Genomic DNA, 14078 nt, shown 5'->3' with positions numbered 1-14078 from the left:
AGACTCGGACACGACTGAGCGACTGAACTGAACTGAAAGTATTAAAAAGAAGCAACTGAAAGTTCTTTGGATTTTATGCTGTACCACAGGGCAAAGCCTAGGTGATGAGGCCTCCTGGTTCTTCGTGCAAAGCAGAAAACCAGACTCAGAGCAATAAATTCTACCACACCTTCCACACTGCTAGGCTATAAACCAGATGTACACTCAGGGCTTCTCAGCGGGGCAGGCCCACGATGAGAGGAGAGGAGCCGCACTCAGAGGAACAAGCCCAGGAAGCAGAGACCGCTCTACTCCAGACTTCCACCTCCGCACACGAAGCGCAGCTGCTCGCGGGCAGAGATGTTCACCCAAGAGACGGGTACAGATAGACTGGGGACATTCGAAGCAAGGGAGCAAGGCACAGACAGGGTGTTTAGTGCCAGTTAAGTGTGTTGAAATCTGCTCCGGAGCCGATAGCCACGGAGCCTAGCCGGGCTCGGCCTCCAAGATGAAAAGAAACAGGTGGCTTTGCTCCGGAATGTGAATGAGGGAGCCGAGCCCGGGTTTACAAAAGGCAGTATTCTGCAGCGAGAACACGTTGTCTCCGTAGAGGCTTGAAACTCTCACGAAACAGCGCGCGAAACTCGCAATCAGGCCCAAGCGGCCGTCTGCAAAGGAAGCAGGTAGCGGGGACAGCCTTGCTGTCCCGTGAGCTACGCTCAGAAAGGCCGCAGCGCGGCCCCGCCGCGTCCCCCAGCAGGCGCGGGCAGCCCCACGCGCCAGCCACTCAACCGAGCTGCCAGCACAACATTCCATTTAAAAATAACACCCACGTGCGCTGGTAAACAAGCGCGCGCGTCTCCCGGAGCCGCGTGCCCAGGGCGAGCCCGTGCGGCGCGCGTCCGCCCTCCTCCCGCACGTGTCTGCCAGCTCCGCCTGCGCAGCGCTAGCGAGGCCCAATCTCCGCCTCTTCGGCTGGCAGCGCACCACCCCAGAGTCCCGAGCCCGGCCGCTCCGGGGCCCTAGAGCCCCCCCTGCGTTACCAGGCGTGCCCCGCAGAGTGCTCTCCAACTTTCCTCCCCTGATGCCACCTCAACGAGGCGGGACACATCGCCTCAGGTCTGCTCCTTCCCCCCACAACCCGGTCCTTTCAAACCCTCCTCCTTTTAACTCTCCCTTCCGTCAGCACGCGAAGGATTGGCTTCTGGGTTCGCCGTCTCTCTGTCCTCTCCTCCCTTCCATCGAATTTTACTCGATTGTTTATTATTTGAAGGGGGGGCGGAGGCCGGGGGCGGAGAGGGGTGTCTGGGGCCTGGAGACAGGTGGCCGCGGCCAGTCAGAGCGCGGCATGGCTTGACGATTGAGCGGCGCAGCGAATGGCAATGCGGCGCAGAGATCCCGGGTCACGCGCTTGTGGATACAATGACATCATCTGTTTGTACGCGTCGAACTAGCTTGGTGCAGGGGCGGGGCCGCGCGTCACTTGAGTGACGGGTCCTGCGCAAAGCCCGGAGCATGGAGTCGGGTGGATGGGCGCATTCCTGCCTACACTGAGTTGGACCTTTTTGTGTATGGGGTTGTTGCCGAGACCGCTCTGGACTGCTTAAGATACTTATAGTGGCTTGGAAGGATGGGGCGGGATATTTATAAATCAAAATAGACTCTCGGGGTGTGTTGCATGTAGTGCATTCTTAGCGCACAAATGAACGACTTGGGTACTGTCGTAGGATAAGGACATGTGAAGATGTTTTTCTAAACCCGAAGGAGTGTATTTTTTAAAAGTTTAAAAAAGCACAATTAGCTGCTTTGCCGTCATTTAAAAATTAGACTCATTATTTCCTCTTCACAGTTGTTCAGAATTTGTTCTTGCATTTAGGAACATGGAATAATTTGCTTTTCTTCCGAGTTAGTTACACTTCTCCCCTCGCTGGCCATGAAATTCATGCAAAATGAAACACGACTGCAGTCAAGTGTCCTACGTGAGAGACTCAGTTGCAAACCTCCTGGTGCCTGATCAAATCTGAGAGCATCAGCTTATCGAAGTCCTGAGGACACCAACATCTTAGCTTGCCAGTATTTTCACGCTGAGGTAACCCTTGCCGCCTGCGGTCAGCATCTTATCTCGGGTGTTACCTGGTGTCGGGTTCTAATGGGGAACCGGACACCAGGGCGGGCCCAGAGCCTGGCGGAGCGACGGGGACCCTTCGTCGCTGGGGAGGGTGCCAGGCGTCCTGCTTGGAGTCTGGGAGGCCACGCGACTGCGCTCGTTGAGCGTTTGGAGCTCTGATGGCCCCCCTCCCTCGTCTCCTGAGCCAGCGCCGTGCTTTGTTGTCGTTGAGGCTCCCAGGAGGGAGGAGGAGCCGGCCGAGTCTCGGCCCCGGCGCGCGCCCTGACACTCAAGCCTGCAGCCCCGCGGAACCGGGTCGCGCAGGCGCGCGCGCACACACACACACACACGCACGCACGCGAGCACACCCCGGCCCGCCGCCCAGCCCTCCCCCTGGGCGGGGACCCGCCCGCCGCCCGCCCGCCCGCCGTCAGTCTAGGTTGAGGCACCCTGCGTGTGTCTATAACTTTGTGTTGCTGCCTCGACCGCTCTGCTTGGGGAAGGGAGGAGGAGGAATGTGGAAGGCGGCGGGGCGCAGGCTGACAGGCGGTTTCTCAGGCGGGCTGCGGCGGCGGCCGGAGCGCCTCTCCTCGGCCGAGGTTGCGCGCCCCCTCCTCACCGTGCCCCAGGCCCGCGCGGGATTGTGCGTCCTCCCCCCTCGTCCCTGAGGGGAAGGAACCGAGGTAGGCGCCGGAGCTGTGAGCGGGTCGACCGCCTTCCCGGCGACTCCGGATCTGCTTCTGAGCTGGGCCAGGCGCTTCCCTTTTCCCTCCCCGTGACTCGGTGTGCGCGCCCCTCTTCTCTCCCGCTAGTGTTTTTAAAGGACTTGAGTGAAGGGGGGAAACTGTCAAGATGGCAGCAGCGGGAGCAAGGAGGTGAAGAACGTGCTGGTCTGGGCTTTCTGGCGGCCCGGGAGACTTGGTGCTTCCTGACCTGTTGGAAGATTTACGTTCCGACTTGCCTCCCTTCTCCCGTTCTTCACTGGGAAGGGGGTGTAGGGCACAACGCCCGTGGGAGAATAAGCCTCACAAACCCCGAAAGTGGCTGTTGCCGCTCGGCTCGACCCTTTGCAAATATCCACCGAGCTGCTTGCCCTCCTTCTTCCCGGCTTCCCTTTTTTCTGGAAGTGACAAGGGCCCGTTTGCGCTCGGACCCACGCTTGCCCTCTCAGCCCGCGGGCGCAGAGGGAAATAGGGAGCTTCCCGCGCTGTCCCCGGGCTCGAGACCTCCGCTGGGAGGGGGTGGCAGGGGGGCGCGGAGGCAGCAGGGCCGGGCACTGGAAGAAGAGCCGAAGACGCCACAGACTTTGGCGGCGGCGTCGCGGGAAGCACTTGAGCGGGCCCGAGCGAAACATAAACAAACGCACGCCCACCCGCCTGGACTCCGGCTCGGACCGCCACTGGGCTGCGCCAGCGCCGGCTGCTGCCCGCTTTAAAGGCGCGGCCCGCGCCCCTCCCCCGCCCCGCCCCTCCCCCTTCTTCCCCGCCCAGCCACCTAGCCCAGGAGAGACCTGCAGCTCCGGCGGCGGCGGGGGAGGGGGTGCCCCGTGCGAGCCCGTCGATTCGCTCCCGTCTCCCCAGCGGCCTGGTCGGGGGGCGGCGTCTGCTGCGCCAGGTTCGCGGGACGCACGTCTCCAGGTCTGCCTGCTCCTGGGAGGCGGGCGCGGTGCGGTCGCGAAGCGGTGGCAGCGGCGACGGCGGGCGAGGACTCGCCGAAGACTGGGTTCCAGCCCGGGATAACCAACTCTCCTTCTCTCTCCTCTCGTGCTTCCCCAGGCGGCGGCAGTAGCGGCGGCGGCGGCGACGCCGCCTGGGAGCCCGAGCCTTCTCGGCGCCCCCGTCCCTCCCCCGCCGCACCCCGCCCCGGCGCGAGAGGAGAGCGCGAGAGCCCGAGCCGCGGGCGGGCGGCGAAGATGGCAGAGGCGCCGGCCTCCCCGGCCCCGATCTCTCCGCTCGAAGTGGAGCTAGACCCGGAGTTCGAGCCCCAGAGCCGGCCGCGCTCCTGTACGTGGCCCCTGCAGAGGCCGGAGCTCCAGGGGAGCCCGGCCAAGCCCTCTGGGGAGGCGGCTGCTGACTCCATGATCCCCGAGGAGGAGGACGATGAAGACGACGAGGACGGTGGCGGTAGGGCCGGCTCGGCCATGGCGATCGGCGGCGGCGGGGGCGGCCCGCTGGGCTCTGGGTTGCTCCTGGAGGACTCGGCCCGGCTGCTGGCTCCTGGAGGGCAGGACCCCGGGTCCGGGCCAGCCCCCGCGGCGGGCGCGCTGAGCGGGGGGACGCAGACACCGCTGCAGCCTCAGCAGCCACTGCCACCGCCGCAGCCGGGGACGGCTGGAGGCTCTGGGCAGCCGAGGAAATGCTCGTCGCGGAGGAACGCCTGGGGGAACCTGTCCTACGCCGATCTGATCACTCGCGCGATCGAGAGCTCTCCAGACAAACGGCTCACTCTGTCCCAGATCTATGAGTGGATGGTGCGCTGCGTGCCCTACTTCAAGGATAAGGGCGACAGCAACAGCTCTGCCGGCTGGAAGGTGCGTACCCACCTGGGGCGGGCGGCCGGACCCGCCGGGCCTCCTGCGCAGTGCGAGGCGCGTCTTCGATTCGACGGAGCGCTCCTGTGGCGCGGGGGAGAGGGGTTGGCAGGGAGAGCCTCCGTTGTGAGGTTTTGGGGGTTCTGTGTGATCCCGGAGGAGGGGCAACCGGGGACGGCCGCGAAGGTGGCTGGATGGGGAGAGAAGGCTCCTGGGGAAACCTCAGGCATGGCCAGGTGAGGCGAGGGGTTGAGGGACACCGGCGAGGGAAGGACAGACGGACCGGAGTGAATTTGCCGGATTCCTGGGTCATCGCAGAGAAGGTAGGTCTGCGGCCAACTTTGGAGTACAAGTCCCCCATCGTGCGGCGAGGCCACTGCGGGGGGAGTGAGGGAACGGGTTTGGGAGGGATGGGTTTGTGGTTTTCAGTCGGTCGCGGGAGCCTGGTGTGTTTTGACTACCTGGATGAGAGCCCTGTGTCCAAGTTTTTGGGCTTGTGGGTGTTCACTCCCACAGGCACATCAATCTCATTACAAAAAGCGGTGGTTGTAAACCTTTCCCTGGCCGGTTTCCTTTTCTTGCCTGTGTCCACATCTCTGTTCTTTAGAGATGTCTCTACAGCAGGTAGCTTCTGAGATGCTTTGGGCCTGGCACGGGCCAGCCCTTCTGCCTCAGCGGGGACTCGCTGCACCTGCTGCTTCCGCGCTGAGGTCCGGATTCTGGCGCTGTTTGAGGCAGGGGCTCCAGGTGTGCAGGATGGCGCCTGGCGCTTCACCTGGGCCTTGGGGAGGGAGGTTTGCTGGCAGGGCTGGACCGTAATGGCTTCTACCTATGAGTTGAACCTGAAGAGAGGCTCTCTACTGTTCGTTTTCAGCCTCTTGGGGCACTGGACACGTGGTAGGGAGAGAGGTGTGGAAAGGCATATGATGTAATGACTTCCTGCAGTTGGGCATCCAAGGAGATTAACTCCTGTGCCCCCGCTGGGCCGCTGATACCCAGCGGCTTTGCTCTTGCACCTCATCCTCCTGGCCCCATCTCCTAAGATAGGAATGCATACCGGGCTAAAGGGAGCCCTGTGCAGCTGTAGATACATATCTTTCTGTCAGTTGCTTCTAGTAACAAGTTGGATTTTTTTTTTTTTTTAATTAAAAAGGTGGTTGCTTCCTCCTTCTGTCCCTTCCTTTGTTGTCTTTGGGGAGCCCTGTACTTGCTAGGTTCCAGTGGGTGTATAGAATAAGAACAGTTTGGCCTTAGGTGGAGAACTGAAGCACTGGAGAGGAGCTAGTACCTGAAAAAACTAAAGAATTTAGTGTTATTGACTTAATTTGGTTTAAAAAAATCTTGAAATATGCTTTAAAATTTTTTTATGGCTAGTATAGGGAAGGGGTTCGATACTTTAAAAGCAAAACAAGTGCTTTGATATTGTTCCACAAATCTGTCTCATCTTTGAACAAACACTGTTGTTATGAATCTTAGGTTCGATTCAATTGTATTGCTTTGCAAAAGAATGCCAGTTGTGTAATAATAGGATATTTATGAAAAGGATGAGAATTCTGTTTCAAAGCAGTGCTGATGTGATACTTTTAAAAATTGAGTTTTCAAGTGGATAGCAAGGGTTAATCTCAGTGTATAGTTATAGGAAGGGATGAATTTGTGGGATCTAAGAAGATGGATTGGGTGGGGTGTGGAGTCTTTTCTAAATTTTTCACACTTGAAATTTAGTCCTACATATTTTGGATTTGGTGCAGAGAATCTGTTAGTTAAAAGTTAGCTTTAAGTTAGTTAGAAAGTTAACATAGCAAGGGTTTTCACCTTTTTTATGATTTTTAGGATTATGAAAGTAATTTTAACATCACAAATATTTCTTGCATCGTGTTTATGGTTAAAGATAATACCAGTTTATGGCATTTGAAACTTTTTTTTAAAGACTTATGTGGGAAAGTGTGGCTACCAAAAATAGCCTTGAATTGATACTGAATTAATTATATTTTCATGTAGCTTACAGGATCTGCAATAGAGATTTGGGGCCTAGTCTTAAACTTCGTGGTTTTATATCTTAACTCTTTTTGGTCTCATGGTTTGTTTTTTCTTCTCTGCTATCTCATTTTTAACTAAAATCTTATGAAGCATTGTAAATTGAAACTGTCCAGCAGTCATATGTTTAATACAGGGCGAATATTTTATGAATATTTTATCTTTAAAATTTTACAGCAGGTCCATTTCTGATTATCACATGATAACTAATCCTTGAAGACTATAGAGATCTAATTTAGAGTTTTTGCAAGATGATCTTTACCAAAAGATGCAGCCATGCAAGAACTTCCAGATCTTTGATGATGGAGAAGGCCCTCTGAACTGGGGCTGCTGGTTTCACATTCCAATTATGAGTAATAGCCAAGCTTTTTTCTGTGCTTGTGGTTTAGTGGAGGTGGAAGAAGAGGGAAAAGGGAGAGGTCAGGAGCTAATTGTGACCTATTTCCATGCATCCAAGTTTCAGGAATTGATTCCTATCATGATTAGTCATTTGGAAGCAGTTGTGTGCTTTTAAACCACACTACTCTCATTCTGAGTTTTACATTCAGGTTTTCAACTTCTAAAAATGTATAGAATTCAGGTTCACCTCTCCCAGTCATGTGTGCACATAGGCGCAGTATGCAACATCGAGGCCTTTTGTAGCTTTTTGGGCCTTTGTATTATGAGATCTTGTAACTAGAATTATCACCCTAAGAGCACAGAGTGAATTAGAAAAGAGGTCTTAGTGATCAGAATCAAGACCAGTGAATCAAAGCTCTGGTTGCATGTAAGAATTATCTGGGAGCTTTTAAAAAATATCAGTACCCAGAGAACCTGATATAATTGGGCCGATGTGTGTGTATTGATTGGTGAGGTTGTTTTTGTTTAATTTTTGAAGTGTCTTAGGTGATTCTAATGTACAGCCAGGATGAGGTTTGCTGATCTAGTTCAGTCCCCTTATTTTATAGGTGAAGATCTTGATTCTTCAAGTTAATGACTTTACTAAGATCACACAGCTGGTTAGTACAGAGATAATTAGCAGTCGGTGGCTCTAGAGATCTTTATCACACTATTTTTTTCTCTTTAAATTGATCCTTTCTAAAGGTTATGTACTAAGCACTGAGTAGTCTTACATAAGTAGAAGTTGTTTTCCTAAAAAGCATATTTGTCTCTCCATCTAAAACTCTTGGTTATTATTTCAGCATCGGGAAGATGAATGATTATTGGTAGAGGCTGAGTGAGCACACAGTGTCTGTAAAGCTGTCTGGTGCCTATCAGGAAGGGTACCTAGGAACTGTGAAGTGAGGAAGGTGGCAAAAAAGGAGCATTTTAACAAAAGGAGGAAGCTCTTGGTTAACTTGAATTTGTCAGATGCAAACCGTGCCAGGGAGAAAGGTGATAGCTATCTTGCAGGTTCCCTTACCTCGGGCATTAAAGTAGAAATGAATAATCAGATGTGGTTAAAGGGGGAAAAGGTTACATTTCCTTTAACTCAGATTAAGCTTACTTGCACTGCACCCATAATTGAGGTGGTGAGGTCTATGTTTCCTCCTGTCTCTAGAACTCCAGGGTTTACCTGGTGAGGCCCATTTTCACTGATTCTCCTGCACACGCCCACTCCTCTGTGCTTCCCATGGGGTCAGGGCACAATAACGTTAGGCAGCTATGGGTTTCTGTGGTGGTTCCTACAACTTCACAAATGTGAGAGGACTTCTGCTGCTGCAAGTGACCGAGTCTTCCTTCATGTGAGAATGTGTCCTCGTGCCGATTCTTCCCAAGGTTAAAAGATGAGGGCTGGCCTGCCACATAATACTTGTTCACGTCCTTACAGTTCTAGCTCTTTAGATGAATGCACCCAGTTCCTTTTCACCATACTGTATTTTTAAAAGATGTTATTTTAACTGCAAGTGTGACGTTTAAAAATATTTTTTTCAACAATTTCAAAACAACAGAGGCATAATAGTTTCATACTGGCCTCTGATTTTGACCCCAGTCACCTTTTGGACTAACTCACTAAAGGGCCGGTTAGGGTTGTGCTGTATGAGGAATCTGTCTTTAGCTTGGCCCCTGTTGCTGAAATACTGTTTTGTAATTTCCTTCGGCAGTACTGTCTTCGTCAGTGATTCTCAACTAACATACTTCCTCTTTCTACAGTGGCAGTACACTAGGGGGACTGTTTTTCTTCTTTTTCAAAGCTGTGTCATCGACCTATGAGGTGAAGAAATTGGCCATTTTAGACTTTGATCTGTGAGCCCCATGTAGCAGAGAGGCTCTTTTAAAAAGAAGTTAAGTGTTTGTTTTGATATGTTTATCTCCTCCTTTGAAAATGAAATGAAACTATGCAGACTTATTTTTAGGAGTTTTTGGGAGGGTTCTATTTTAAGGGAATGATACCATAGAAGAACATCTGTAGTTAAACTTTTTAATACTCTACTTATGGTGCTTACTTAAAACCAGCACGTATTTTTATTTGGAAAATTTGTGAAGAAGCCTTGTCCCACTAAAAAAATCGTTTACCTGATTTGCAAAAATTTAGCAGACACTGTTCATCTAAAGATCTTTATAAGAATGCAAAGATAAGACTGTTGAAGCTAGTGCCTTCTGAGGAGATACCCAGCTTACCCCTTGCCGATCAGTTTTTGGATTCCCTGGGCTGGAGAGAATGAAATTTATTTTGTTTTCATACTCTTTTGTCTTGTCTGTGAGGAACAGGCTCAATCCTATTTTTGACTCCTCGTTTTTCTCCTCACTTTTTCCTGTATCACAAACGGAGGAGCCCTGAGGGCCACTTGGACTTTCTGCTGCTGTGAAAGAACTGGGGATGACATACACGCAGGTGGGTTGTGTCAGTGGACGGTGCAGCTGGTGCACAGTGAGTGAGTAAAAGACTGAAAAGAGAAAACCCTTTTTACTCATTTGCATCTCATGCCATTTCATTCATTCAGCAAATATTTATCAAAGGCATGCAGTGTGCAGGGCGTTCTGCCGGGCCCAGGGATGTAGTGGTAGCACAAGGCAGATAAGGTTCCAGTTCACAGGAGTTTGTGTTCTCTTGGGGGAAGACAGAAAATAAACATGCAAATCTGTGCCCTGTAAACTTGTCATCGTTGCCCCTTCTCTTTGCCTTTTTCCCATCTGTACTTCTGCTTTCCTTAGTGCTTCAGCTCTCTGCGAAGTCACCAGCAAATGGCAGAGTGGATGCTGGGCCCTGGCTTGGAGCTGGCCTTTAGCTCTCTGCAGGTCATAATTTTTAGCTTGCTTTGGAGATGCAGGGCCGCTGTCACACGCTCCTGTAGTTTGGATCTTTTGGGGAGAAGCTGGAAATAGAGCACGCTGGTAGCCCTGGACTCACCTTGGGTCCCCAGTTCTGTCTTGTGGCGCCATGATATAGGTCCAGCCTCTTGGAGTGGATGTAGAGCCTTGATGCAGTCGAATTGTCTGCATGACTTCTTGTCTCAAATTAAAAACTAAATGAAGTCTTAAGGATTATCTAAATACTTCATTTTGCAAGTGAGGATACAGGCAGGAGCATGTGAGTGAGTAGCTCAGGGACCCACAAGTAGCAGGGGTGGAGTTAATGTGTCCATGTGAGCCCAGGGCACCAGTGTTCTGTAATGTCTGTTGCTAACCATTGTGGTTTCACAGCTGTTCGAGCCAGTGCCTCCGTTTCTGCAAACTCTTTACTTCATTTTCTCTCCTCTGCTCCCCTCCCCCATCCTCTAGATTGGCTGGCTAGCAGGAGAGTAGCTGTGTTTGTCTTTTTGCATTCTCTATCAGCGCTCTCAGCTCACCTTGCTGGAAAAGCCTATTCTCTCAATGTCGCCCTACCCTGCCCACCTCCTGACTTCTGTCTGTTCCTTTTGTCATTTTTCTGTGACTCCTATATATTCTCAAGAACAGCGTAAAAACCTTGAAAGCAAGGAAGGTACCTACCAGACAAAAACATTTCTGATAACTTGGAGCTGCTTTTGGGCTGATTGTCCTCAGCCCATGAGCTTAGCTTTGTTCTGGGACAGTGATACTGAAAGGGGATGATGTGACTCAGGAGTGGAGTGATGTCATGTGTAGAATCTTTTGGATACTTGTAGCTCCGAAGGTGGCGCAGACCTCCTAGTGTTGGTATCGATATGATGTCATGTAATTGTGCAATGGTGCTGTACTATCTAAGGCATTTCTTACAGTGTCTTGTTTCTTAGTGTAGAAGTCCCTGAAAACTTCATCAGAGCCAGCTGTTACCCATCACAGAAACGGAGAGAAACCTCATCTTGGGATGACCTTTCCTGAAAAGAAAGTTGAAATCATGTTTTCCTTCTGTGTGTGGACCCCGCTTTATGCAGCATCAGTATTACTTCTAGAAAGAGTCGCCAAATATTACATATCCACTTCAGAAGCAGAGCTCTGGTGTAAAATTAAGTTGTCCATAATGTTCTGCATTTGCAGATGTAAGTCTTAGATGTACTTGAAGTTTTACATAATGGATTGGTAAATGTAAGTCACAGATGAAGGAGAAGAGATAGTGAGCAGTCTGAGCTGGACCTGTCCAGGGCCAGTCTGCCTCTCTTCCGAGATGGTTTTCTGAATAGGTGTTTTGGCTACTGATTGTCATGGAAGACCCCAATTCTAATCAAATCAGTGTCCAGACAGGCTCAGTATCTCTCACCATTTTATTCTTGATCGAACGACTTCCATTTCTCAGTATTACAATTTCCCCAGTTGGAAAAAGAAGTAAAATAGAAAGCATCTGTAGAATATTGTGACGTATCACTTCTTTCTGGTGAAATACAACTGTATGGAGTATGCTTCAAGCTGGGCTTTCCCCGCCCCCCCAGAATGTGTATTTTCACTTGGACCTTTTTGGGAGATTTTAATCTTGAGACTTTTTCCCTGCAGTGTGTCAGTCCCTACTATGAGATAACGGTACAAAGTAGATAAAGTTTTCTGGTGGCCTGTGGTACTTGCACTCATTTGTGTACTCTCATGCAAGTACTCTCATGATTGTGTGTGGTGAAGAAGCCAGCTTATCTTCTGGGGGCTCACCATGCCTGGGTATCCAAATGCACCCCCATTCTACAATGGAGAGGTGAGCTTAGAGCAAGGAAGCTGTGGCTCACTTGCAGGGCGGAAGGCTAAGGTGGGAAGTGGCCCCTGCCACAGACAAACAAAATGCATTCGCTTTCCTCTGGAGTGAGCCCATAATAATACCAGCAGACGCCTTCGACAGTTCTCAGTACGTGTTTTGTCATTTCTTGTTTATTTCTGTGAAGACTTTTGAGTGTGCATGTGTGGGAGAATCCACATCGTATTTTTTCTTGTGTTTTGGATGTCTAGTGAAATTAATAACTTGGCTCTTGCAGCCATTGAGAATTTTCTTTAAATTTAGAGCCAGCAGAGGGAGTGCACATGTCTTTAAACTGATCTCAAGTTCTTTTCCCCACATAGCTAAAATAATACCTTGGTTAAAACACCAAAAAAAAAAAAAAAGGTCTGTAATACAGAGTGTTTGTGTGTAGGCTTATGTCATTGTTAGAAAAGGATAATTTGGAGGAGAGAGTGTTTAAAAACCTAAGATAACTTTTTTAAAAAGGAACTTTGGTGTTCTGAGACTTATGGTCTAATTCCCATCCTCAAATAATTAAAGCCTTTTGAACTGAAAAATTTCTTCCTTTGCTTTACATATTTTTGCTACTTCACTTTTTTTTTAATTTATTGTTTAAGTGAAAGATAATTGCTTTACAGCATTTTGTTGGTTTCTGCCAAACATCCACATGAATCAGCCGCTTCCAGTGAAGCTGCAGTGCTTCACTCTTGAAAACATAGGTGAACGTTCATCTGTACCTGATAGCACGCGCCGCAGTGTGTCAAGAGCAGTGGGTTCTGTGTGTTAGTGCTCTTTTGATTGAGACTCTTGATATTTCCCAAGACGTCATTTTCCTGTAGGTGAAAGAAAGGCAAAACCTACATTATTCTTAATTCAGATTTAGCAGTCATGGACCCACTGGAGATGACAGCTTTGCAGTTTTGTAATCTAAAATTCTGTAGTTCTGTGTTCTGTAGTTTGTCACACTCTTCATGTTGCCCGTATTTTGGTGGTAGCAGTTTATTTTAATTGGGGAGCTCTAGTGGGTTGAATAGTACCCCTCCAACCCCCTCATTAAGGTCCACCTGTAACCTCAGAGTATAACCTTGTTTGGAACTAGGATCTTTCTGGAGGTAGTTAGTTACATTAAGGTGGAGTCATGTTGGATTCATGTGGGCCCTAGGTCCAGTGACTGGTGCCCTTATGAGGAGGCTGCGTGACGCCACGGCAGAAGGTGGAGCAGTGCAGTCACAAGCCAGGGAGCGCCAGATTGCTGGGGGCACCAGAAGCTGGGCAGAGGCCGGGCAGGACCCTCCGCTGCAGCCTTCAGAGGGAGCATGGTGCTGCCCACACCTTGAATGTGGACTTCTAGCCTCCAGCACTGTAAGAGAATACGTTTTTATTGTTTGAAGCCCCTGAGTTTGTAGTAATTTGTCATGGTAGCCCTAGGAAACACATAGGCGCACAGGGATGGAAGAGAGGAACATGAAGGGTTGCAGAAGAGGAAGAGAAGGTTTTATTTTATTTTTAAAATTGAGATATAATTGACATAACAATATTAGTGTCAAGTGTACAACGTAATGATTTGGTATTTATACATGTTGCAAAATGATCATCACTGTAAGTCTAGTTAACATTTTTCTTTTTTTTTTCTTATATTGAAAACTTTTTAATATTTACTCTCTGAGCAACTTTCAGATACCTAGGTATTAACTGTATTCACCAAGCTGTATATTGCATCCCCAGGACTGACTGACTTAGTAATTGGAAGTTTGTCTCTCTTGACCCGCTTCACCCATTTTGCCCTCTCCCTCCAAAGTTATATTTAGATTAAAATTAAAATGTAATCACTCCTAGGCTACTTTCTGGTAACTTAAATTTCTTCTTCATCCTGCTGTTAGGCACAGAAGGGAGGTGTGAATTCCCCTGATTTCCCAGTGCAAGCTGCTGCAGTGAGCCCTCCGCCCTCCGTTTAGCGTGTATTTTGGGCTCGCTCCTAAGCCTCCCACCCTTCTTACTCACTTTCTACTTCGTGGCCTATTTCGTGAAGCTGGTGGAATGGCTGTACTTGGGGAGTGTGGACTTGAGGTTTATGGCCAAGGTCTAGCTGAGAGCTTTGGTCTGTGGTAGTCAGTCTTTCAGGGAGGGAGCAGCCTGGGTCCTCAGCGGAAGAAGGTTGAAGAATTCTCTCTTCCCCAGCCCAGTCAGGCTTGAGAAGGTATCGCCCCATCAGGTTCACTGCCGTCCATGGTGGCAGTAAGGGTAATCAGAATGTCTCTGGAGTCTCCTTGGTTCCTCCTGTGCTTAGTTCAGGCCCTTTCAAAGTGTCAACACTCGAGCCTTCAGGCTCCCATCTCCTCTATACATTTATG

The 14078-nt window shown here is 50.1% G+C and overlaps 1 protein-coding gene across 6 annotated transcripts in view; it reads left to right on the top strand.

Annotated features, from left to right (window-relative positions):
* Positions 1-901: 901 nt before the first annotated feature.
* FOXO3 (forkhead box O3) overlaps positions 902-14078 on the top strand; it is a 119566-nt gene continuing 106389 nt past the window's right edge. For 2 of the 6 annotated variants that reach the window (XM_086317447.1, XM_086317430.1), the window contains exons 1-2: positions 2579-2769; positions 3862-4616. In XM_086317447.1, the coding sequence (XP_086173573.1) occupies positions 3999-4616 (618 nt within the window). In that variant the 5' untranslated portion in view covers positions 2579-2769; positions 3862-3998. Of the gene's footprint in view, positions 1099-2578; positions 2770-3861; positions 4940-9500; positions 13090-14078 lie in introns of those variants that run through there. The other 4 variants (XM_086317438.1, XM_086317439.1, XM_086317432.1 and 1 more) reach the window with 4 other exon arrangements.

This window comes from Bos grunniens, chromosome 9 (genome assembly GCF_055505025.1).
Source record: "Bos grunniens cultivar Pamir isolate PY7600 chromosome 9, Bosgru_T2T1.0, whole genome shotgun sequence".
Taxonomy (NCBI): Eukaryota; Metazoa; Chordata; class Mammalia; order Artiodactyla; family Bovidae; genus Bos; species Bos grunniens.
This window is presented reverse-complemented; position numbering and strand designations above follow the sequence as displayed.